Source organism: Lampetra planeri, unplaced genomic scaffold (assembly GCF_965212315.1).
Source record: "Lampetra planeri unplaced genomic scaffold, kcLamPlan1.2.h2 scaffold_162, whole genome shotgun sequence".
In the NCBI taxonomy this organism is placed as follows: Eukaryota; Metazoa; Chordata; class Hyperoartia; order Petromyzontiformes; family Petromyzontidae; genus Lampetra; species Lampetra planeri.
Window position 1 is genome coordinate 165255 of NW_027614351.1, and position 23251 is coordinate 188505.

Genomic DNA, 23251 nt, shown 5'->3' on the forward strand with positions numbered 1-23251 from the left:
AGATCTTTCAAGGATTTGTGAACTGCTAGGGCACGCGGTAGACCCGGGGGTGGGGGGGGGGGGGCACGCGGTGGACGGGGAGGGTGTGGGGGGGCACGCGGTTGGGGGGGGGGGGCACGCAGTGGCCCCGAGGGTGAGAGAGGGGGCACGCCGTTCAGAATGAGATTTATCTATGAATGAGATTTATTTATGAATGAGATGTATTTCTAGTGGAGGAATCCGATGAGCTATCAAGCTCTTTTTCACACACGTCCAGTCAGGGCGGGTAAGAACGTTACAGCAATACAACAACAACAACACGATCGTAGTACAAGAAAGGTACACAAATCACCCAAGCATACAAATACAACTGAAGCATCCCCATCATACCAGGCAAAGCCCACGTGTTTCTACGTATGGTGCGAAAGAAAGTCGACGTAGAAACACTTACACGCGCAGTCTTGCACCCCTTCCGCACAATCACGCTTTGTGGCACGCTCCACCAGGTGTCGGCAGGTAGGAGCGATCGATTGCGATGGCTCTCGAGATGATGGTGCAACTTAAAATCGGCTGCAACTGCTTCGTCCGCATCCGAACGAGGAAGTGAACCACCACTCAGGACTGTCACCTTAGTTGGCTCATGAGGCAGCACAACGGATCGGATCGTCCTGGTGTGGACCCGGCCTCACGAACAGCCGATTGTGACATCCGTGTAACGTCCAGTGCCTGACCAGAACACATTCCTCCTGCGGAGGGAGCTGGTAGGAACGTTGGGTTGCTCGGTCAATGGCCAGGGTCAACGGCGGCGTGGTGTATTCCGCAAATATGCCTGACTGTGAGGGCGGGCACAAGCCGGCGTGAGTAGGTTAAACGTTGAGTTTTATAAGGGCACCACGGGGTCACCAGCCCCTCCCCACCCAGCCCCTCCCCACCATCCCCACCCTCCCCACCCAGCCCCTCCCCACCCTCCCCTCCCCACCCAGCCCTTCCCTCCCCACCCAGCCCCTCCCTGCACGACAGACGGACACAATAATCCCCTATGGGCTGGTGTAACCAGGAGGTTCATACCAGTATAACTGGAAGCATGCGACTTGTTAAGACGTGGGGGGGCACGCGGTGGGGGGGGCACAAGGTGGGGGGGGAGTCACGTGGGCTCCGTGACCCCCCCCCACCGCAGAGCCTCATCTGCTCGTGGGAGCTCCCACGTCTGTCAGCGACTAGCCAAACCACGCCCCACCGGATGTTTACACCGGAAGTGGGCGTGTCAAGGGGGCGTGGTCACACGGATGCCCCGCCCCCCTGACCACGCCCCCTGACGACGGAAGCGGCGTGGGGGTTCGAACGGCGGCCCTCGGACTCGTGAGGGGGTCGCAGTCGCCGACAAATAAACAACAACAACGACAACAACAACAACAACAACGTGGGCAAGAAGAAGAAGCGGTAAACAACAAGTCAACAACTCCCACAGGCGAAGCGGAGAGCGGCACCGCGAGGCGGTGAGGATGGACGCGAGCGACAGCGGCGGCGTGGACTGATCAGGAAGAGTTGAGGCGGGGGGTCGAGGTGAGCGCCACATCATCAGCAGCAGCATCATCAGCAGCAGCAGTATCAGCATCATCATCAGCAGCATTATCAGCAGCAGCATTCATCATCAGCATCATCAGAATTCAGCGTCAGCATCATCACCAGCGTTCATCATCAGCAGCATCATCAGCAGCAGCATCATCAGCAGCAGCATCATCAGCAGCAGCATCATCAGCAGCAGCATCATCAGCAGCATCATCAGCAGCAGCATCATCAGCAGCAGCATCATCAGCAGCAGCAGTATCAGCATCATCATCAGCAGCAGCAGCAGTATCAGCATCATCAGCAGCAGCATCATCAGCAGCAGCATCATCAGCAGCAGCATCATCAGCAGCAGCATCATCAGCAGCAGCATCATCAGCAGCAGCAGTATCAGCATCATCATAAGCAGCATCATCAGCAGCAGCAGCAGTATCAGCATCATCATCAGCAGCATCATCAGCAGCAGCATTCATCATCAGCATCATCATCAGCAGCATCATCAGCAGCAGCATTCATCATCAGCATCATCAGAATTCAGCGTCAGCATCATCACCAGCGTTCATCATCAGCAGCATCAGCAGCATCATCATCAGCAGCCTCATCATCAGCAGCACCATCAGCAGCACCATCAGCAGCAGTCATCATCAGCAGCATTCATCATCAGCAGCAGCGGTATCAGCATCATCATCATCACCAGCATCATCATGAGCAGCAGCAGCATCATCATCAGCATCTTTAGCAGCATCATCACCAGCATCACCACGGACAGCAGCAGCATTATCATCATCATCATATTTAGTAGCGGCATTATCATCATCAGCATCATCATCATCATCTTTAGCAGCAGCATCAGCACCAACATAACCAACATAACCAGCATATTCAGTCTAAGCAACAGCAACATCAGAAGCATCTTCAGTGTCAGTGTAATTGCCATCAGCAGCATTTATCGTCAGCAGCGACATTATCATCAGCATTATATTCAGTAGCGTCAGAAGTTACAACTTTATTGGCATTATTATAATCATCATCATCATCATCCACACGATCAAATGTGCCATCAGCACCATCACTGTCATCATGAGCAGCATCACCATTAGCACCTTTTTTAGCAGCAGCAACGTTGTCATCATTAGTAGCATCATCATCGGCAGCGTGACCATCAGCATCATCATCAGCATAAGTAGTTACATCTTTATAAGCATTATCATCAGCAGCAGCATCATCAGCAGCAGCATCATCATCAGCAACATCATCAGCAGCAGCATTATCAGCAGCAGCATCATCAGCAGCAGCATCATCATCAGCAGCATCATCATCAGCAGCATCATCAGCAGCAGCAGCATCATCAGCAGCAGCATCAGCAGCAGCATCATCAGCGTCAGCATCGTAATTAGCAGCGGCATCATCAGTAACATTATAAGTGGAATAAAACATCTGCAGGATCATCAGCAGCCTGTGTGTCTACTTGTGTGTGCAGGCTTCTGCAGGAGTATGCAGGGAAGATTGGAGGTCCTGGCCCTGGCCAGCATCAAGCGAAGGAAGCCATGGCCTCAGATCAGATGGATGGGCCTGGTAGGATGTTGCTGCTGACACAAGACTTACCGTACTTTTCCCCCACCATACAACCAGTTCGGCACGGTTCCAGAGGCACCCGGTTTTTCAACTGCACAAGCTGAGCCGTGCCGCTGACGTCACATGCGCCGGACGCGTCTTTGTCCCAGCCCCTGGCCCTGTTTCGTCCCGAGCCAGGTTCAGTTTGTCTGTTGCGGTGTGGTTCTGGCATCGCTCAGCGAATAGCCGGTGGAAAACCACCCGTGCCGTGGATGTGTCGAGCTGCGTGGATTTGGTTTTGGTGCTTAACCCTCTACCTTTGGCATGGGAGTGGAGGCCACGTGGCTTATGGGTGAGATTATTGAGCTGGTGCCGTGGGGAGCCTGAGTTCGAATCCACTGTTCGGTCATCCGGCCTTGTGTAATCGTGGTGCTAAAGTGTAGCGAGTTGATGGTGACTGCACTAAAATGTCATCACGAAAAAGGTTGGGTAGAAATATCAGCGCTGAGCATTGAAAAGTATAAAGAAGATTTCTTTGTAATGATTCCGCGAATTATTTACTTTTACATTACGCATAGCAATCATCGCCTTCCTCTTGCGAAAATTTGGCAGGACCCTCCTGAAAATCGTCATGAGATTCAGTGGGGCTTTCCAGGGTAAACCAGCATGATAGTAAAATAATACAACGTTCTTCTTGGTTCTTTCGGTAAAGTCACTCTTCGACAGACCTGTTCTCCACCTGAGGACGGATACTTGCATTGTGGCCGAAACGTCGTGAGAATTATTTTATTATGTTTTATTTTTATTATTTTATTATTTCAATTCTACGTGACTTTACCGAAAGAACCAAGAAGATGAATCCCTGCAGTCAGGAAAGCTTTAAATCGAAATTTAATACAACGTTGTTTTGACGCCATGCAACAAACATCTCAGTGTCTCTGACGCAGCCATTATGAACCACCCACGAGCCACCCGACCACGTCCATTTTTGCCCTTCACCGTATACCACGGCTAATCTCGCACCGTTCTTCTCCGTGCGCCACACCGGTGCCGCCGCCGCTGGTACCGGCACCACCAGGACTCGGAGAACCTACTGCTGCTGGACGAACGCCGTGCCTCGGTACTTTTCCTCCCGTCGGGACGAACGCGGCGCCGCGTTCCACGCCTCCACTCGCTGCTCCCGCGCGTCGTCGCCATGGCGCCGTCCAGAAACGGCAAGTCCTAAAGCGCCCACACTGCTGCCCCATTCCTTGGGTGCCCAATTTATATGGCACCTCTGATTTCATGGCTACTGGATGAAGCTAATGCCAGATCTTGAGGTACCAGATATCTATGGGTAGTGGATTGTTCTGGTGCCAGATTTCATTACTCATGAACCAAATTTCGTGGGTAATGGATTTCATGGCTACTGGATTAAGCTAATACCAGATCTTGGGGTACCAGATATCTATGGGTAGTAGATTTTTCTGGAGCCAGATTTCATTACTCATGAACCAAATTTCGTGGGTAATGGATGTCAGGGCTACTGGATTAAACTCATACCAGATCTTGAGGTACCAGATATTATGGGTAGTAGATTTTTCTGGTGCCAGATTTCATTACTCATGAACCAAATTTCGTGGGTAATGGATTTCATGGCTACCGGATTTTGCTGGTACCGGTTTTCGTGGGTACCAGATTCCTGCTGGCACTGGCTGATGCTGTGGTTTGTGTTCTCTGTCCGTGTGTGCGTGTGTGTGCGGGCGCAGGCGCGTGGCTCGCTGGCGTGCTGGTGAGCGGGGAGTTGTTCCTGTGGCACAAGGACACGGACTCACTGAAGACGGCACCCGCCCACCCGGCCGTGCTCACGCTCACGAGCAGAGCGGGCGAACAAGGTGCCGCGCCTGGCACACCACTCGCCAAGAAGTGGAACGCGGTTGTCTCTGCCCTGAGTTCTGTTTGGCTGTCTTTGCTGGCATATGGTTTTTTTTTGCTGTTATTTCTATATGCTTCAAGGCTGTACTTGTGTGTACGTTATTGCTCTTGTTATTTTGGTGACCCGGGTCACTCATGCAATACTTTTCGATTTAAAGCTTTCGTGACTGCAGGGATTCATCTTCTTGGTTCTTTCGCTAAAGTCACGTAGAAGGGAAATAATAAAATAATATTAATATAAAACAATAAAAAAAAAAATTCTCACGACGTTTCGGCCACAACGCAAGCAGCCGTCCTCAGGTGAAGAACAGGTCTGTCGGAAAGACAGCGTCTGAATGACGCTGTCTTTTCTGAATGACGCTGTTTTTCCGACAGACCTGTTCTTCACCTGAGGACGGCTGCTTGCATTGTGGCCGAAACGTCGTGAGAATTGTATTTTATTAGGTTTTATTTTTTTACTTTATTATTTCCCTTCTACGTGACTTTACCGAAAGAACCAAGAAGATGAAACTAAATACACTTGAAACTTGAAGTGAACGCCAAAGGGACAGGATGGCTGGGTTGGTGTTAGCGGTTGTACAGGACCAACAAACGCAGCCAGGGCAGTAGCGATAAATGCTCATCTGAATTCTCGCACAACCCACTTGCTGTACTGTCATTTCCCAGCCACTTCACCTAATATATTAAGTCTTGTGGGCTTGAGTTGTAAGGTGGCCAGGAGATGATAGTAAAATGGATTCTTGAACCTGTGCAAATGTTTGCCTGGGGGTCCTACAACCCCAGACGATAAGGAATCGCCACACGCCTCATAGTTACACGTGACTTGATGTCACCCATCTGCTCTACTGAGCATTTGGATTTGTAGAGCCTTACGATTACCTCATTACAAAATCGCCGACAAGGAGGCCACCGAACCGATTGGAGAGTTGCATCCGATTAGAAGGCGAGGAAATCTCACACAACGAAGATAAGGAATTGCAATTAAAACAACACCGCTCGCTAAATACGAACAGACCACGAGCGTTCAAAGTGCCCTTTGCTCCCAGGCTCGACCGCCCGTCTGTGGGTGCTCCCCTCGGACGAGGGCCGGCGCGTGCTGCTGGGGGGGGCCCCGGACGGGCCTCTGCTGTGGGAGCTGCGCGGGGTGGACGGCCCCCCGCACGCCGTGCCAGGCTCACTCCTGCTCGGCCGCTGGGCTCAGCTGCCTCCGCCTAGCGACGTGCCGCTGCCCGGCGCCGCCGACAAGGAGGCCGCGGCGCACGCGGTGTTCTTCACAGATCCGGTGAGCACCGGCGCTAGAGCTAGAGAGCGTTGGGAGGCCTTCATCCAGCAGCAGGTTATTGTGCTATTGGCCTCATGAGTCGGAAACATCTGGAATGCTCCAACTCTTCGTGTTGGAGAAGAGTCCACGAAAGTGAAATAAAAATTAATCCGTAAAAACTAAGTTTTTCACTATAAATCCTTTATATGCGTGGCGGCTAGAGTCCTCTCGTCCTCTGGCTTGAGATGGCTGCCACCTATGGGTCAGATGATTGCCTGCCACCATTAAGCAATTGGTAATTAAATATAAAAAAAAAATTCCTAAAAAGTGTAAAGTTCTGGAAAAAAATTTTCACGAAAATAAATTGTCACGCACAACGAGTCTGTGTGCAAAATGTCAGCTCGATTGGATCACGGGAAGTGGGTTAAACAACGACCGAAAGATTTGCACGGTCGTAAGCGCGCAAGCAAGCAAGCAAGTGAACTTAATATAAAGGATTTAATCACAGAACTTCAGTTGAGATCCCTGGACGTAGCTTATCTGGAGCGCTGAGCTGAACAATTAAAAATCTGCACGTGTGGAAAAAGACAGAGCACAATGCCCAGCGCAGCTGCTAACGATTAGGCTCACCGCAGCATTAGTTCCTGCACGCACGTGCGTGCGATTGAGGGCTCGGAGAATGGGTTGCTGCCACTCGTGCTCACGAGCACGGCTCCGCTTCTTGCACAGCGGAGCAGAGGTCAGGTGCTGGCCACAGTAATTGGTCTTATTAGCTTGTTTGCCAGTTAATTAGTCGGTTAATTACATGGGGCATGCCTGACCCCAGCCTTCTGTCAGAGTTCTTTATATCAACATCACTTGCTACTTTTCTGTTCCGACTTAGTGTTTTTTTAGGTAAACGAGTCACAAATGTAGCTTTGAGTGTGTGAATGTGTACCGCCTCAATCCACGGTGTCGCCCCTCCGGTCCCCGTCGCGTGCAGGAGCTGGGCGATTGCTGCCTCTGCTCGTTTGTGTTCAGCGCTGGCCAGAGTCTCATCATTTCGAGCCTCCTCCTCCGCTGGCTCGACGGCTCGGACGCACTCTTCAGGTGAGATGCGAGCCTCCTCCCTCGCTCTGCCGCCAACCTCACAGCCCATTGCGGGGCTCCCGCGCTACCGCTAACCACGCGGCTTGCGTGCTTGAGTGAAGGGTGAGTGGTGTGTGAGTGGTGTGTGTGGGTGAGTGATGGGTGAGTGGTGTGTGTGGGTGAGCAAAGGGTGAGTGGGGTGTGTGGGTGAGTGATGGGTGAGTGGTGTGTGTGGGTGAGTGAAGGAGGAGTGGTGTGTGTGGGTGAGCGAAGGGTGAGTGGTGTGTGTGTGTGGGTGAGTGATGTGTGAGTGGTGTGCGTGGGTGAGTGATGGGTGAGTGGTGTGTGTGGGTGAGTGAAGGAATGTGCGGTGTGTGTGGGTGAGTGATGGGTGAGCGGTGTGTGTGGGTGAGTGATGGGTGAGCGGTGTGTGTGGGTGAGTGAAGGGTGAGTGGTGTGTGTGGGTGAGTGAAGGAATGTGCGGTGTGTGTGGGTGAGTGATGGGTGAGCGGTGTGTGTGGGTGAGTGAAGGAATGTGCGGTGTGTGTGGGTGAGTGAAGGGTGAGTGGTGTGTGTGGGTGAGTGAAGGGTGTGCGGTGTGTGTGGGTGAGTGGTGGGTGAGTGGTGTGTGTGGGTGAGTGGTGGGTGAGTGGTGTGTGTGGGTGAGTGAAGGGTGAGTGTTGTGTGTGGGTGAGTGATGGGTGAGTGGTGTGTGTGGGTGAGTGATGGGTGAGTGGTGTGTGTGGGTGAGTGATGGGTGAGTGGTGTGTATGGGTGAGTGAAGGATGTGTGGTGTGTGTGGGTGAGCGAAGGGTGAGTGGTGTGTGTGGGTGAGTGAAGGGTGAGTGGTGTGTGTGGGTGAGTGATGGGTGAGTGGTGTGTGTGGGTGAGTGAAGGGTGAGTGGTGTGTGTGGGTGAGTGAAGGGTGAGTGGTGTGTGTGGGTGAGTGGTGGGTGAGTGGTGTGTGTGGGTGAGTGAAGGGTGAGTAGTGTGTGTGGGTGAGTGGTGGGTGAGTGGTGTGTGTGGGTGAGTGGTGGGTGAGTGGTGTGTGTGGGTGAGTGAAGGATGTGTGGTGTGTGTGGATGAGCGAAGGGTGAGTGGTGTGTGTGGGTGAGTGGTGGGTGAGTGGTGTGTGTGGGTGAGTGAAGGGTGAGTGGTGTGTGTGGGTGAGTGATGGGTGAGTGGTGTGTGTGGGTGAGTGATGGGTGAGTGGTGTGTGTGGGTGAGTGATGGGTGAGTGGTGTGTGTGGGTGAGTGAAGGATGTGTGGTGTGTGTGGGTGAGCGAAGAGTGAGTGGTGTGTGTGGGTGAGTGAAGGGTGAGTGGTGTGTGTGGGTGAGTGATGGGTGAGTGGTGTGTGTGGGTGAGTGAAGGGTGAGTGGTGTGTGTGGGTGAGTGGTGGGTGAGTGGTGTGTGTGGGTGAGTGGTGGGTGAGTGGTGTGTGTGGGTGAGTGAAGGATGTGTGGTGTGTGTGGGTGAGCGAAGGGTGAGTGGTGTGTGTGGGTGAGTGGTGTGTGTGGGTGAGTGGTGGGTGAGTGGTGTGTGTGGGTGAGTGAAGGGTGAGTGGTGTGTGTGGGTGAGTGGTGGGTGAGTGGTGTGTGTGGGTGAGTGGTGGGTGAGTGGTGTGTGTGGGTGAGTGAAGGGTGAGTGGTGTGTGTGGGTGAGCGAAGGGTGTGCGGTGTGTGTGGGTGAGTGAAGGGTGAGCGGTGTGTGTGGGTGAGCGAAGGGTGTGCGGTGTGTGTGGGTGAGTGAAGGGTGAGCGGTGTGTGTGGGTGAGCGAAGGGTGAGCGGTGTGTGTGGGGAGTGAAGGGTGAGTGGTGTGTGTGGGTGAGTGATGGGTGAGCGGTGTGTGTGGGTGAGCGGTGTGTGTGGGTGAGCGAAGGGTGAGCGGTGTGTGTGGGTGAGCAAAGGATGAACAGTGTGTGCGGGTGAGCAAAGGATGAGTTGTTTACTACAGAGCATGACCGCCGCTATTGCCGATGCCTTCCCCAGCGTGGCACCGTTCAGTGCCACGTGGCACGGGTTTGCCTGCGCACTGGGCTCCCTCTCGCCGGCGTGCGAGGCGGTGAAGTCGCGCGGTGCGTACGTGGCGCGTCTCTCCAGCGACGGGCACGTGCTCGCCATTGCCGTCAACCAGAGGCACCCTCAGGTCAGCGCCGGGCCGCCAGTCATCCTTCCTCATCATCATCCTCCACTTTGCCACCATCGTCATCGTCGGCAGTGATCTGTCCACTGCTGGATCTTGCGCTCAGCTACAATATTTGTTTAGATGCACACGTGTGTGTAGTTCTGTGCTTGAAAGCATGTGTGTATGTGTATAAGCTGAACCATTCCCGCTCACGGTCAAACACCGGTGACGATTATTTGCACCGATCCTGGGCCTTCCCTAGGTCAACTCAGCCTCAAATGAGTACCTTGTACGGTGTGTAAACATCACCACCCGGGAGACAAAGGTGGCAAAACGTCGTGCCGGCCTTCATTGTTGCTCGCTAACAGCACTTGCCCCAACAGCCTGTTAAGGCTATATGGGGGGATCTTTGTCTTTGTATAAGGTGCACCTTATACCGTGGTGACGTCACTGTGGTTGTCATGTTGTATACGTGTGTGTGTGTGTGTATGTCTGTGCATGTGCTTGAGTGTTTCATGTCTTCTATTAACATTTGCCCTCTCGATCCCTTAAGTGCCATGTACTTTGCTAATCAGATGAAGGGCTCGTGAAATGGGCTCTAATATCTCATTCAAAGCAGTTAGCTCACCGCCGTGTTGCAGATCACTTCACTTGCAACTGCATTTAACTCGTATATCCTTGCCTATTTCCATTTTATACGAAAGTCACCCAATATCCGTTTCATGTTTATGTAACATAATTGTAATTGTATTATGATCGGTCAATACAAATCTATCCTGGCCAACTTGCGCTCAAGGGAATATTTTATTTAACATCGATCTACGTTTGTCCAATATTGTTTCCATTTGTTCGAATTTTTATTTGCTTGATTTCCTGTACTGGCATAGTTTTTTTTTCCATTTTGATGACCCCAGGTCACTCATTCTTGCAAATGAGACTCTGTCCCGGCCTCCCGTGGCCTCACCCGTTTAAACAAAATCAACTTGAATCGTAAAATCTCATACTCTTTGGTTCTTTCGGTAAAGTCACCTAGGTATAAAATAAAATAAAATAAATCACGACGTTTCGGGCGCAGCACAAGCGTCTATCATCACGTGGGAAATCACGTTCTGCTGCTGAGGCAGACTGTTTTTAAAAGGTTTGAAATGGATGTAGCTCAAGAGTGTGGATTCCTGCAGTCACGAAAGCTTCAAACCAAGACCGTAAAACCTCGTCCGTGCCACGCAGGCCACCCAGGTGCTGTTCACCTCTGCGACGGGCGGCGTCTCGGTGTCCTCCCATCTGCAGGGCTGCGGCTTCCGCGGCCCCACCCTGCTGCCCAAGTTCATCAGGTGCGGTGCTGCCCGCCCGCCCGCCCGCCGGCGCCGTCAAACGCCCACGCGCCGTCCCGTGCCGCGGCCGACGGCGCGCCCTGAGCCGCCGAGACGCGAGCTCGCGCCCCGCGTCCGCCGTTGACTTCACCGTGGAACGGGAATACGGCCGGGAGGGTCGACACGGAGGGCGGGCGTGCGGACACTCGGAGCGTTGGATCAGGAGGGGTTGATCCGGCAGGGGTTGATCCGGCAGGGGTTGAGGGTTAATGCTGTGAGGTTTGACATCGGAGAGCGGGGCCGGGGCCAGGTCAAAGAGCGTGGGTTGACATAGGAACGATTGGCACAGTGAAGGTGGGGGTCAACCGTATGAACTGACGCTGTGACGATCGACCGTGAGAGTCGGTGAAGATGGACTCACAGCAGGTTGACCGCGGGCGCCCGCTGGTCGTGCTAGGTGGGCGATGCGAGCTGTTAACTCCTCACCGGATGTCGGATGTCGCATTGAGGGATGGCAACAATTTACAGGGATGGCATTAACAATTTGATATCCAGTTGGCCAGTTTCAGGAGGATGCAGGAGCGATTTTCGGAGATGTATGTACGTCAAACTTCTTTTGCACAGTGCGTAGTATACCGTGCTTATCGGAGGTGGGTGGGGGGGGAAGGACAATAAACCACTAAAAGAAATTGTAAAGAAATTAGTTTTCTATCTGGATTTAAAAGTGCATAGCTGCAGTGGCTTCCTAATATCGGAAGGAAGAGCTGTTTGCGGAGATTGAGAAATGGTGGGATAGGTGCTCGCCACGACGCCTCCGTGACGCCTCCCCGTGCCGCCCCTCGCCGCAGGTCGTACTGGGTGAGCGACGCGAGCTGGCTGAGCGGGGACGCGCTGCTCGCGTGCATGCTCAAGCGTGGCGCTCTGCTGCTCGTGTCTCGCCTCGGGGAGCCCCTCACGCTCTCCACGCACGGCTGCTCGGTGGAGTTCGGTCCGGCCCTCTTCATCCCTCTCCACCCCCTCGTCACGTACAGGTGAGGTCTTCGTCGTCATCGGCCGTGATGATCAAAACATCGCCATTTATCCAGGGGCCTGTGATGCAGCACTCCTTACCAACGCAGGGCTGCTCGATGGATAACTGAGGCCTACCACTGCAAAGGGGATATTTTGATTCTAGATTTGAAGCTTTCGTGACTGCAAGGATTCATATTCTTAGGTTTTTTCGGTAAAGTCACGTAGGTAAAAAATTAAAATTAAAATTAATAAAAGTAAAATAAAAATAAAAAATCACGACGTTTCGGAGGCAACACAAGCTTCCACCTGAAGACGGAAGCTTGTGTTGCCTCCGAAACGTCGTGATTTTTTATTTTTATTTTACTTTTATTAATTTTAATTTTAATTTTTTACCTACGTGACTTTACCGAAAAAACCTAATGGATATTTTGAACCTGGGAAAGCTGTGTTTCTGGCTTTATTCCACGAAGTCACTTCTGTCACTCTGTAGGCTGTGGATTTCACTGTCAGCCTCTGGGTTTCTCTGTAGTCGATGGTTCCCTTTATATCAGACGGAGACCATCCTCTCGCACACTCGAGAACCCGGTTCAATGATGGGCACCTGAACCCTGGATATGAACCCAGGATCTCGGTAGCTCTCAGTGGTGCCGGCTCGGCATCTCTGACACCTGGACCACTCCACTCTCTCCGTCCCTCCGCTCCCCGCACGTGACAGCGCCAGTGGCAGCGCCGACGCGACGGCGTCGCACGGCTCGGCCGCCTCCGAGGCGGACGCCTTGCGCCAGCGGTTCTCCGTGAGCGCGCACCCCCGGCTGCCCTTCCTGCTCGCCTCCGATGGTACGGGCGCCGTCTCTCTCTACCTCTCCTGCACGCACTCTCCCGCCTCGCCCCACTCATCTCGGGGTACATGTTGATGGTGATGCGTTTGGGCGCTGAGCGGTGAGCCGCGTGGTGTGTTGCAGGTTACGTGGTGACGATGATCTGTTTGGGCACTGAGCGGTGAAGCCGTGTGATCTGCCTCAGGGTACGTGGTGACGGTGATGCGTTTGGGCGGCGAGCTGGCGCCGGCGAGGCTGGTGCAGGCTGCGCTGGAGGACGTCCACCGCACGCTCGAGGACGTCCGCATCGGCCTGGCGGCATCGCGGGTGCGGCGCCCTCACCGGGCACGCTGCAGTGACATTCACCAGGCTCGCCGCAGATAGACGCACTCACCAGATCAACGCACCCACTCTTGAGCAGGCTTTCACCCGGCAGCGGATGGAGCGTGGCTAACGGTGACGACGATGCCTCCGACAGCTTCCTGGCGAGGCGGTGCTGCTACGGAGCCTCTCGGTGCTGGGCGCGCCGCCCCCCGATGAGACGGTGGCGGTAGACGCCACGGCGGCGCCACCACCGCCGCTACCGCCGCCCCCCTTCCTGCAGCAAGACCCCGACGAGTGGTCCTGTGGGGGCCACCGAGCTCTGCAGGTGAGCTGCCCCCCCCTCCCCGCCACCAAACTACTGCCACGACTCTCGCTAGGTCAGCGCCCTCTCCGTTTTGAATCAATCGTGTCTCTAAATAATAATGATTATGATAATTGGTTATTGTAAAGTACAAAGCCAAAGCGATTTCCTGCTGCTCAAACGGGTACTGAGGCATTGGTGCTCATCTCCCGTATACAGCCCTTGGCCAGCAGTGTAAATTACACATTCATATGGCGGGGACAAGCATATCCATAGGACAACCACTGTTGATTTCCCCACAAAGTGGTACCGATATTGTCGATCGTGGAGGGATGATGGGCTTCGAGGGCGTTTCTAGGGGGTTTCCCACCTTCAGGAGGCAGGATGTAGGCACAAACCGCTATTTCTCAAGGGGCCCGATTATATTAGTGAACCACAAAGGAAGTAGCCGATGACGATTCCAAGTTTTCGCGTCTCGATAGACGTCTCCCCGGCTCTCCTTTTAACACTGTCCGCCGGTCGCTAGGGCGACGACCTCTACGACGACCTTTCGGACGAAGAGGAAGGGGGGGCGGGGGATGCGGGAGGAGGGGGGGGCCCCGACCCCCACCCGTACGTGCGCATGGAGCACGGCCGCGTGGAGTTTGCGGGGATGCACGAGGAATCCCGCACCGCCGAGGGAGAGATGGAGCTGACGGCGGCAGGCGGAGCGGATCTCTCGGCCCGGCTCTCGTTCGCTCAGCGCCGGCTGATCGTCGCGTGGCACCTGCTGCTCACTCTCAGGTGAGGGGGGGGCGCTTCCTCCGGGCAGTTCGCGATTAGCAGACACGTTGGTGACACTCTCACTTGATCGATGACGTGTGTACGTGTGGGTGTGTGCGGTAGCGCCGCGGTTAGCGTACTGCGCTTCAATTCGTCAGGCCGCACTCACCGGCGTGGCGATTAAGCCAGCTCCTGTCTAGCATACAGATCCCTGTAAATCATAACAATTATATATATATATTTTTTAAAACATACAGGTTGTCCCCGAGTTACGATGGTCCGACTTACGATATTTCGATCTTACGATGGCGATAGCGATGTGACAAAATTGCCATCACCAACCTAACATCGTTCAAGTATGCAGACAGCGGACAGAATCTTGGTGAGTACAGTACAATATGATACGTCACGATACATTCAATGCAAGTATGATACATAGCTTTAGCGATTTCATTTGAGGGTTACCACGATACGATACGTTCAATGCATTCTAAAAGTTTTTATAGCAGATAGGATTGTTTCCTGAAAACACTTTCTATTAAATTGCAGTTCATATAGGTAGGCTAAGAATTTACCTTGTTTATTTTACTTTACATTTTACGGTGCAATACAGTATTGTAATTAATACATACATACAGTATATAGTTTATACAGTACGGTACTGTAAATTGCTCTGTTTTGCTAAATTATCACCATTCTTTAAGACTCTTGGGTAGGCTAGGCCATCTTCGACTTACGATATTTTCGGGGTCATCGTAACGCATCTCCATCATAAGTAGAGGACTACCTGTACACGTCAACAAAATCTCCCGCATGTCTCTGTCTCTGCACCGCGCTGTCCAGGGATGTCGACTTCTGGGACACCTGGATGACCTTCACCGTAACGTGCGTGGCCCGCCTGTCGGTGCTGCTGCAGTTCACCGATCGGCCCCGCGGCAGCGCCGGCCCCGCCGGCAAAGCCGCGTCGCGCTCCGTGCGCCGCGACCCCTGGCCCTTCGCGGTGCTGCAGCTCTTCCGGCGCTGCGCACTGGTGCTCTGCTGGCCCGGCGAGCCCCTCCCCCTACCCCTCCGCGGCAGTCACCGCCGGCGCCGGCACCGCCGGGCCCTTCCGTACGGCGCTCGGCTGAGCTTGGAGGTGGCGGCGGCGCTGCTGGGCGGGCGCGCTGACACCGGCGACACTCGCTCGCACCTGCGGTCGCTGCTCGCCGCTCTTTCCTTGCTGTCCTTCGCCGAGGCGTGGCTCGACCGCGCGTGCGGGCTGGTGCTGGCACCGGCGCCAGATCCGCCGGTCCAACCGCCGCTCCCAGAACCGTGCCTTGCGCCGCCGGTAGAGCCTCCCGGCGAGGACGGCGATGAGGCGCCGGCAGAGGTGGCGATGGAAGAAGCGATGGCAGATTCCGTACGAGAGGGGCTTGGCACTGGCGCGGAGATCTACGCCTTGTGCCATGCACCGGCAGCGGCAGACCGGCGGGTGGCGCCGACTCTATCCGGGCGGGTCGCGGTGGTGGGGCCGGAGTGGCTCAGGTCCGTCCTGCACCTCCCCGCACGCAGCGCCGGCAGAGAGAGTAGCCGGCCGGCACACAGGTGCGTAGCGGGAAGATCCGGTTAGCAATCGCCGAGCGACGTGGCGGCTGCCTTTTCGCGTGGCTGTGTGTCTCTGTGTCTGCGTGTCTCTGTGTCTGCGTGTCTCTGTGTCTGCGTGTCTCTATCTGTGTGTCTCTGTGTCTGCGTGTCGCTGTGTCTGCGTGTCTCTGTGTCTGCGTGTCTCTATATGTGTGTCTCTGTGTCTGCGTGTCTCTGTGTCTGCGTGTCTCTATCTGTGTGTCTCTGTGTCTGCGTGTCGCTGTGTCTGCGTGTCGCTGTGTCTGCGTGTCTCCGTGGCTGCGTGTCTCTGTGTCTGCGTGTCTCTATCTGTGTGTCTCTGTGTCTGCGTGTCGCTGTGTCTGCGTGTCGCTGTGTCTGCGTGTCTCCGTGGCTGCGTGTCTCTGTGTCTGCGTGTCTCTATCTGTGTGTCTCTGTGTCTGCGTGTCGCTGTGTCTGCGTGTCGCTGTGTCTGCGTGTCTCCGTGGCTGCGTGTCTCTGTGTCTGCGTGTCTCTATCTGTGTGTCTCTGTGTCTGCGTGTCGCTGTGTCTGCGTGTCGCTGTGTCTGCGTGTCTCCGTGGCTGCGTGTCTCTGTGTCTGCGTGTCTCTATCTGTGTGTCTCTGTGTCTGCGTGTCGCTGTGTCTGCGTGTCGCTGTGTCTGCGTGTCTCCGTGGCTGCGTGTCTCTGTGTCTGCGTGTCTCTATCTGTGTGTCTCTGTGTCTGCGTGTCGCTGTGTCTGCGTGTCGCTGTGTCTGCGTGTCTCTGTGTCTGCGTGTCTCTGTGTCTGCGTGTCTCTGTGTCTGCGTGTTTCTGTGTCTGCGTGTCTCTGTGTCTGCGTGTCTCTATTTGTGTGTCTCTGTGTCTCTGTGTCTGCGTGTCGCTGTGTCTGCGTGTCTCTGTGTCTGCGTGTCTCTGTGTCTGCGTGTCGCTGTGTCTGCGTGTCCTATTTGTGTGTCTCTGTGTCTGCGTGTCGCTGTGTCTGCGTGTCTCTGTGTCTGCGTGTCTCTGTGTCTGCGTGTCGCTGTGTCTGCGTGTCTCCGTGGCTGCGTGTCTCTGTGTCTGCGTGTCGCTGTGTCTGCGTGTCGCTGTGTCTGCGTGTCTCTGTGTCTGCGTGTCTCTGTGTCTGCGTGTCTCTGTGTCTGCGTGTCTCTGTGTCTGCGTGTCTCTATTTGTGTGTCTCTGTGTCTGCGTGTCTCTGTGTCTGCGTGTCTCTGTGTCTGCGTGTCTCTGTGTCTGCGTGTCTCTGTGTCTGCGTGTCTCCGTGGCTGTGTGTCTCTGTGTCTGCGTCTCTCTATTTGTGTGTCTCCGTTGCTGTGCGTCTCTGTGTCTGCGTGTCTCTGTGTCTGCGTGTCTCTGTGTCTGCGTGTCTCTGTGTCTGCGTGTCTCTGTGTCTGCGTGTCGCTGTGTCTGCGTGTCGCTGTGTCTGCGTGTCTCTGTGTCTGCGTGTCTCTGTGTCTGCGTGTCTCTGTGTCTCCGTGGCTGTGTGTCTGCGTGTCGCTGTGTCTGCGTGTCTCTGTGTCTGCGTGTCGCTGTGTCTGCGTGTCGCTGTGTCTGCGTGTCTCTGTGTCTGCGTGTCTCTGTGTCTGCGTGTCTCTGTGTCTGCGTGTCTCTGTGTCTGCGTGTCGCTGTGTCTGCGTGTCTCTGTGTCTGCGTGTCTCTGTGTCTGCGTGTCGCTGTGTCTGCGTGTCTCTGTGTCTGCGTGTCTCTGTGTCTGCGTGTCTCTGTGTCTGCGTGTCTCTGTGTCTGCGTGTCTCTGTGTCTGCGTGTCGCTGTGTCTGCGTGTCGCTGTGTCTGCGTGTCTCTGTGTCTGCGTGTCTCTGTGTCTGCGTGTCTCTGTGTCTGCGTGTCGCTGTGTCTGCGTGTCGCTGTGTCTGCGTGTCGCTGTGTCTGCGTGTCGCTGTGTCTGCGTGTCTCTGTGTCTGCGTGTCTCTGTGTCTCCGTGGCTGTGTGTCTCTGCGTGTCGCTGTGTCTGCGTGTCTCTGTGTCTGCGTGTCTCTGTGTCTGCGTGTCTCTGTGTCTGCGTGTCTCTCTTTGTGTGTCTCTGTGTCTGCGTGTCTCTGTGTCTGCGTGTCTCTATCTGTGTGTCTCTGTGTCTGCGTGTCTCTGTGTCTGCGTGTCTCTATTTGTGTGTCTCTGTGTCTGCGTGTCTCTGTGTCTGCGTGTCTCTATCTGTGTATCTCTGTGTCTGCGTGTCGCTGTGTCTGCGTGTCGCTGTGTCTGCGTGTCGCTGTGTCTGCGTGTCTCCGTGGCTGCGTGTCTCTATCTGCGTGTCTCTATCTGTGTGTCTCTGTGTCTGCGTGTCGCTGTGTCTGCGTGTCGCTGTGTCTGCGTGTCGCTGTGTCTGCGTGTCTCTGTGTCTGCGTGTCTCTATATGTGTGTCTCTGTGTCTGCGTGTCTCTATATGTGTGTCTCTGTGTCTGCGTGTCTCTGTGTCTGCGTGTCGCTGTGTCTGCGTGTCTCTGTGTCTGCGTGTCTCTGTGTCTGCGTGTCTCTGTGTCTGCGTGTCTCCGTGTCTGCGTGTCTCCGTGGCTGTGTGTCTCCGTGGCTGTGTGTCTCTGTGTCTGCGTGTCTCTGTGTCTGCGTGTCTCTGTATCTGCGTGTCTCTGTGTCTGCGTGTCTCCGTGGCTGCGTGTCTCTGTGTCTGTGTGTCTCTGTGTCTGCGTGTCTCTGTGTCTGTGTGTCTCTGTGTCTGCGTGTCTCTGTGTCTGCGTGTCTCTGTGTCTGCGTGTCTCTGTGTCTGCGTGTCTCCGTGGCTGCGTGTCTCTGTGTCTGTGTGTCTCTGTGTCTGCGTGTCTCTGTGTCTGCGTGTCTCTATTTGTGTGTCTCCGTGGCTGTGTGTCTCTGTGTCTGCGTGTCTCTGTGTCTGCGTGTCTCTGTGTCTGCGTGTCTCTGTGTCTGCGTGTCTCTGTGTCTGCGTGTCTCCGTGGCTGTGTGTCTCCGTGGCTGTGTGTCTCTGTGTCTGCGTGTCTCTGTGTCTGCGTGTCTCTGTGTCTGCGTGTCTCTGTGTCTGCGTGTCTCTGTGTCTGCGTGTCTCCGTGGCTGCGTGTCTCTGTGTCTGCGTCTCTCTATTTGTGTGTCTCCGTGGCTGTGTGTCTCTGTGTCTGCGTGTCTCCGTGGCTGCGTGTCTCTGTGTCTGCGTGTCTCTGTGTCTGCGTGTCTCTGTGTCTGCGTGTCTCCGTGGCTGCGTGTCTCTGTGTCTGCGTCTCTCTATTTGTGTGTCTCCGTGGCTGTGTGTCTCTGTGTCTGTGTGTCTCTGTGTCTGCGTGTCGCTGTGTCTGCGTGTCTCTGTGTCTGCGTGTCGCTGTGTCTGCGTGTCTCTGTGTCTGCGTGTCTCTGTGTCTGCGTGTCTCTGTGTCTGCGTGTCTCTGTGTCTGCGTGTCTCTGTGTCTGCGTGTCGCTGTGTCTGCGTGTCTCTGTGTCTGCGTGTCTCTGTGTCTGCGTGTATTCTAGTACTTCTGAAGTTGTTTCAATCGAGTCTTTGACCACATAAGGAAAAATATAAATAATATTCACGGGAAATAAACAACTCTGTTTCTCTAGACGGGGGCGGTAGCTGTGATGCAGTGGCTGAGCCACTGCCCTATGAATCCCGTGCCTTGAATTCCAGCCCTGGCCACGGCTAATATCAGTGGCGGAGAGTGATTTTCGGATCGGTCCTCCCCACCTTTTACTCTTCCACACTTCCTTTGCCCACCCAGTTCTTGCATGGTTAAACAATTTGCACTGAACACGTTGGCTTTTCTGCGGCCATCATTATGATTCGTAATAGATTCCTTGGTTAGGCCACGTATGTGATCTTGACACATTTTTGTCGTTCAAACCATCCACCACCTGATAGCCAAACGAATTAAATTGTCACATCTACCAGCATCGGACACGGTAATTATCCTTAATAATTCGTAATGCTTATCATTTCAGCTCACTCACCAGTAAGTTGAAGAATATATCTCATGACTGCATTAATTTCCCGATCTTAATTCTGACTTCCCAGGGCTACCCGATACAGGCCAGGCTCAGAGTGTAAATGTTTGTATTAAAATATTTGACGAGGACAATCCCTTCAGAGGCATTAACATCTCGTTTGCAAGTGCGACAGGAGCTGGTTTAAAATTCTCGGGTACCCTCTCCAATGACGTGTTCCTGACAGTACTTTCCCGCCGGGTTCATCGCGGCTGTCCGCGCCTCTCGCTCTCTCTGTGCGCGTCCAGGCTCGTCGCCTGCTGGAGGCTGCTGTACAGACACGTTTTGCAGTTCCAGCAGCAGCTGCGGCACGGTGCTGATGAATGTGACGACGGGGCCGCCCAGGAGCGGCTGGTGGCCTCGCGTATCGCTGCGGCGGTGCAGGCGCGCCTGCAGTGCGTGGACGGGAGCTTTCCACGGCAGAGACCGTTGCTTGACATTGCCGGTGCGTTTACTGTGCCGGGCCGGAGATGACATCGGAAGCAGCGATGGCATCGTCATTATCATGATCATCGGCACCACCGATAGCACAGCATGATCACAGCTTTCCACCATCACTGCCATCTTGCTCATCGGTAGCAGCACCATCACCACTGCCATCATTGTCAGCAGTGGCATCGCCACCATTGCTACCACCACGCTCGTCATAATAGGTATCAATATAATTCGCAACAATTTCCACCACTAAACCCACCACCATCATCATCATCAGCAGCATGATCACTATTACTACCATTACTTGTACCACCTCCACCAGCTTGATAGTTTTTTAATCTCGATTGAAATCTCATTTCTTGAGAACTACTTTTTTGTGTTTAGTTTGTTGTCCTTCCCCCGCACCGATTAGCACGGTTGGCTACTTGTGTGTTACCCAGCCGGGAGCGGTATTGTTGTGGCGAGTGCACTGCGCAATGAAACCCAGCATGTCTGTGTTAGCCGTGTCGGTGTGTGTGCGCGCCACCTGTGTGTGAGTTACCTGTGTTAGCTCTTGGGGGCATCTGTGTGTTTGTCGCGCAGGAGAGGAACTTTACCTGAGCGGCTCATACCACGAGGCAGTGCACACCTGGCGGAGGGCGGTGCTGGAAGACACCGACTCAGGTACGGAACCGGCCGGAGCCGTGGCCGTCGGGCCTGCGGCTTGGCGATCGTGAGCACCGTTGTGCGGGATCGGTGACGGCCGACGTGCACCAAACTGTCACCGCCGCGGCGAGTCGCATCACGGCAGAGGTCGCAAACGGGTTTTGATTCCTTACCTGTACCCGGCCGCACCAGGGTCGCAAACGGGTACCCGTACCCTACCCGATAACCGGCTACCCGTACCCAGCCGGGTATCGGGTAGGGTACGGGTATTGGGTACCCGATTGCGACCTCTGGGATGAAGCCATGTTGCAGGCGTGGGTGGGTTGATTCTAGGAACTTGAATTGTGAGAATAGACAAGAAGTTGGGAAATGAGTGACAAACGGTGACTCACCAGTGACTCACGGCCTACCCGTACCCGTACCCGGCCGCACCAGGGTCGCAAACGGGTAGCCGTACCCAGCCGGGTACGGGTAGCCGGGTATCGGGTAGGGTACGGGTATCGGGTACCCGGTTGCGACCTCTGCATCACGACGAGTGGCATCGCGGTGTAAACGGTGGCGATGGTTTTGCGGCAGGGGGGAGGCGAGGCGCTCACCTGCAGACGCGCCACTGCCTGGCGCTGCTCTACGCTCACCTGCGTGCGCTCCACCTGCTCCCCGCACTCTGCCTGTGCGACCGCATGGCCGCACGCCTCCTGCAACCGCACACCGACACAGGTGACTCGTACACATCCGAGACACATCCGAGACACGTACAAAGATGAAGATCTCCTGTGTGTAGCTTTAAGAGGCTGTTGTGGTGAGTGCTGTTAGCACGGTGAAGGCGCTGTGGTCCGCGTCGCTAACCGCCGCCTCGTGCCGCTCGCCTCGCCCGCAGCGCCGGGGATTTGTGAGCGGGCGGCGCTGGCTGTGGTTCGCTCCATGGGCCGGTTCATGGCGGCATACTTCACCAACCGTGCACTCTACGTGTTCCCACCGCACAGCGTGCAGACGCTGCCACCGCTGCACACGACGGCAGGTACGGGGCTGCGGCAAACTCCCAGTTCGTCGCTCTTCACAATTCAGAGCAATCATGCGTAATGCACGTAGCACAGTGGGTACCGAGCGGAGTGGTGACGCTGCAGATGCTGAAAATGTCAGTGATTTTGATGATGGTGAGACGATGATAAGCATGATGACGATAATGCGAGTCGTTCCGGTGCGAGAGTGCGTGTGCTGATGCTGATACTGGTGATTCTGCTGCTCATGCTGCTGCTGCTGATGCTGCTGACGGTCGCTTGTACCGTCGGCAGCTCCTCCCCCGCGGTGGCGCTTGCTGCCGGTGAGCCGCGCCGGCGTGAGCGCGAGCGCACGGGCCCAGCGCGTGTCGTCGGCCTGGAGCCCCGAGTACGCGCTGGAGCTGCTGCTCGTGGCGGGGCTCCACGCGGAGGCCGTGTGGCTCGCGCGCACGCTCGGCGACTGGAAGACGGCGGTGGCCGTCGGCCTGGCGTACTGCTCGCACGACCACCACCACCAAAACCGCCACCTCCACCGCCGCCGCCGCCACAACCGCAGTCTAGCTGGCGCCGATCCCGCGGGGTGAGTTGAGTTGCGCAAGTCTCTCCTCGTGCGTTCGATTTTTTTTGGTTCGTTTGACTGTTGGCATTGTGGTGACCCAGTCACTTGATTACTTGATACAGCAATCGTGCTGTGACGGTTCCACCTGAAGCTTGTGTTGCCTCCGAAACGTCGTGATTTTTTATTTTACTTTTATTAATTTTATTTTTTACCTACGTGACTTTACCGCAAAAAAGAGTGTGACCCAGGTCACTCACTCTTGCAAATGAGACAGAATCAACTTGAAACCCGAAACTCAGTTCGATGAATAGTGACGGATTTTTTAATGCTTTCCAACTAATGCTGAAATCATGAATGCATAAACTCTGCCCGTCCGTCCGTCTGTGTCTGTCACAAGTCGTAAAGATGATCCAAACACATTGTGGAGATGGCCTTTCCAGTGAGGCCCCTTGTCGTCCATTTGCTCTCCTAGGCCACCGCGGGTGTCACTGCAACTCCCCGACGACCTCCGACCCGCAAGGATCTTGCAGGAGAAGCTGCAGGCGCTGCTGCAGACGCCTTTAACGGCGCCGCAGATGGACCCGGACGGAGCCCGGGCGGCCGATGTAACAGCCGGCACCGCGTCCGGTAAGTGCCGCATCGGCGGCGGCGGTGGTTTCTGTCCGCGGGGCTGGTGGTCGAAATGGAAAAGTCTGCGCCACCACTCCCCCGGTGATGATGTCGAGCAGGAAGGCAGTAGCAGCCACGCAATGAGCCAGTGCCGACACTTGCCAAGGTTCTGTGGTCCTCTATATATTAAGGTGGAATCGGTCAATTAATGAGTGTTCACGTGGGAGAAAACGAGACCACCTGGAGAAAACCCACACACATGTGTGAGCGGTACATGTGACGGTACAGGTGTTGGTAGATGTCTCTGTACATGTGACAGTACATGTGACGGTACAGGTGTTGGTAGATGTCTCTGTACATGTGACAGTACATGTGACGGTACAGGTGTTGGTAGATGTCTCTGTACATGTGACAGTACATGTGACGGTACAGGTGTTGGTAGATGTCTCTGTACATGTGACAGTACA

At 54.8% G+C, this 23251-nt stretch overlaps 1 protein-coding gene across 1 annotated transcript; it reads left to right on the forward strand.

The window, feature by feature from the left end:
* The first annotated feature begins 1276 nt into the window (after nucleotides 1-1276).
* On the forward strand, nucleotides 1277-23190 carry CPLANE1 (ciliogenesis and planar polarity effector complex subunit 1). Its single transcript, XM_078622570.1, has 20 exons — nucleotides 1277-1542; nucleotides 3026-3120; nucleotides 4178-4313; nucleotides 4848-4973; nucleotides 6060-6295; nucleotides 7257-7363; nucleotides 9334-9490; nucleotides 10697-10800; nucleotides 11628-11810; nucleotides 12506-12627; nucleotides 12814-12935; nucleotides 13087-13257; nucleotides 13760-14016; nucleotides 14839-15579; nucleotides 19787-19983; nucleotides 20556-20636; nucleotides 21195-21335; nucleotides 21496-21636; nucleotides 21911-22196; nucleotides 22648-23190. Exons 2-20 carry the CDS (start codon nucleotides 3040-3042, stop codon nucleotides 22991-22993), a joined length of 3735 nt encoding a protein of 1244 aa, XP_078478696.1. The 5' UTR covers nucleotides 1277-1542; nucleotides 3026-3039; the 3' UTR covers nucleotides 22994-23190.
* The last annotated feature ends 61 nt before the right edge of the window (nucleotides 23191-23251 follow it).

Excerpts from the sequence above, each read along its gene's own strand:
- CPLANE1 (XM_078622570.1), top strand. The coding sequence starts at position 3,040 with ATGCAGGGAAGATTGGAGGTCCTGGCCCTGGCCAGCATCAAGCGAAGG. Across the intron at positions 4,974-6,059 it reads GAGCAGAGCGGGCGAACAAG|GCTCGACCGCCCGTCTGTGG; the intron begins GTGCCGCGCCTG and ends CTTTGCTCCCAG. Across the intron at positions 7,364-9,333 it reads GGCTCGGACGCACTCTTCAG|CGTGGCACCGTTCAGTGCCA; the intron begins GTGAGATGCGAG and ends TGCCTTCCCCAG.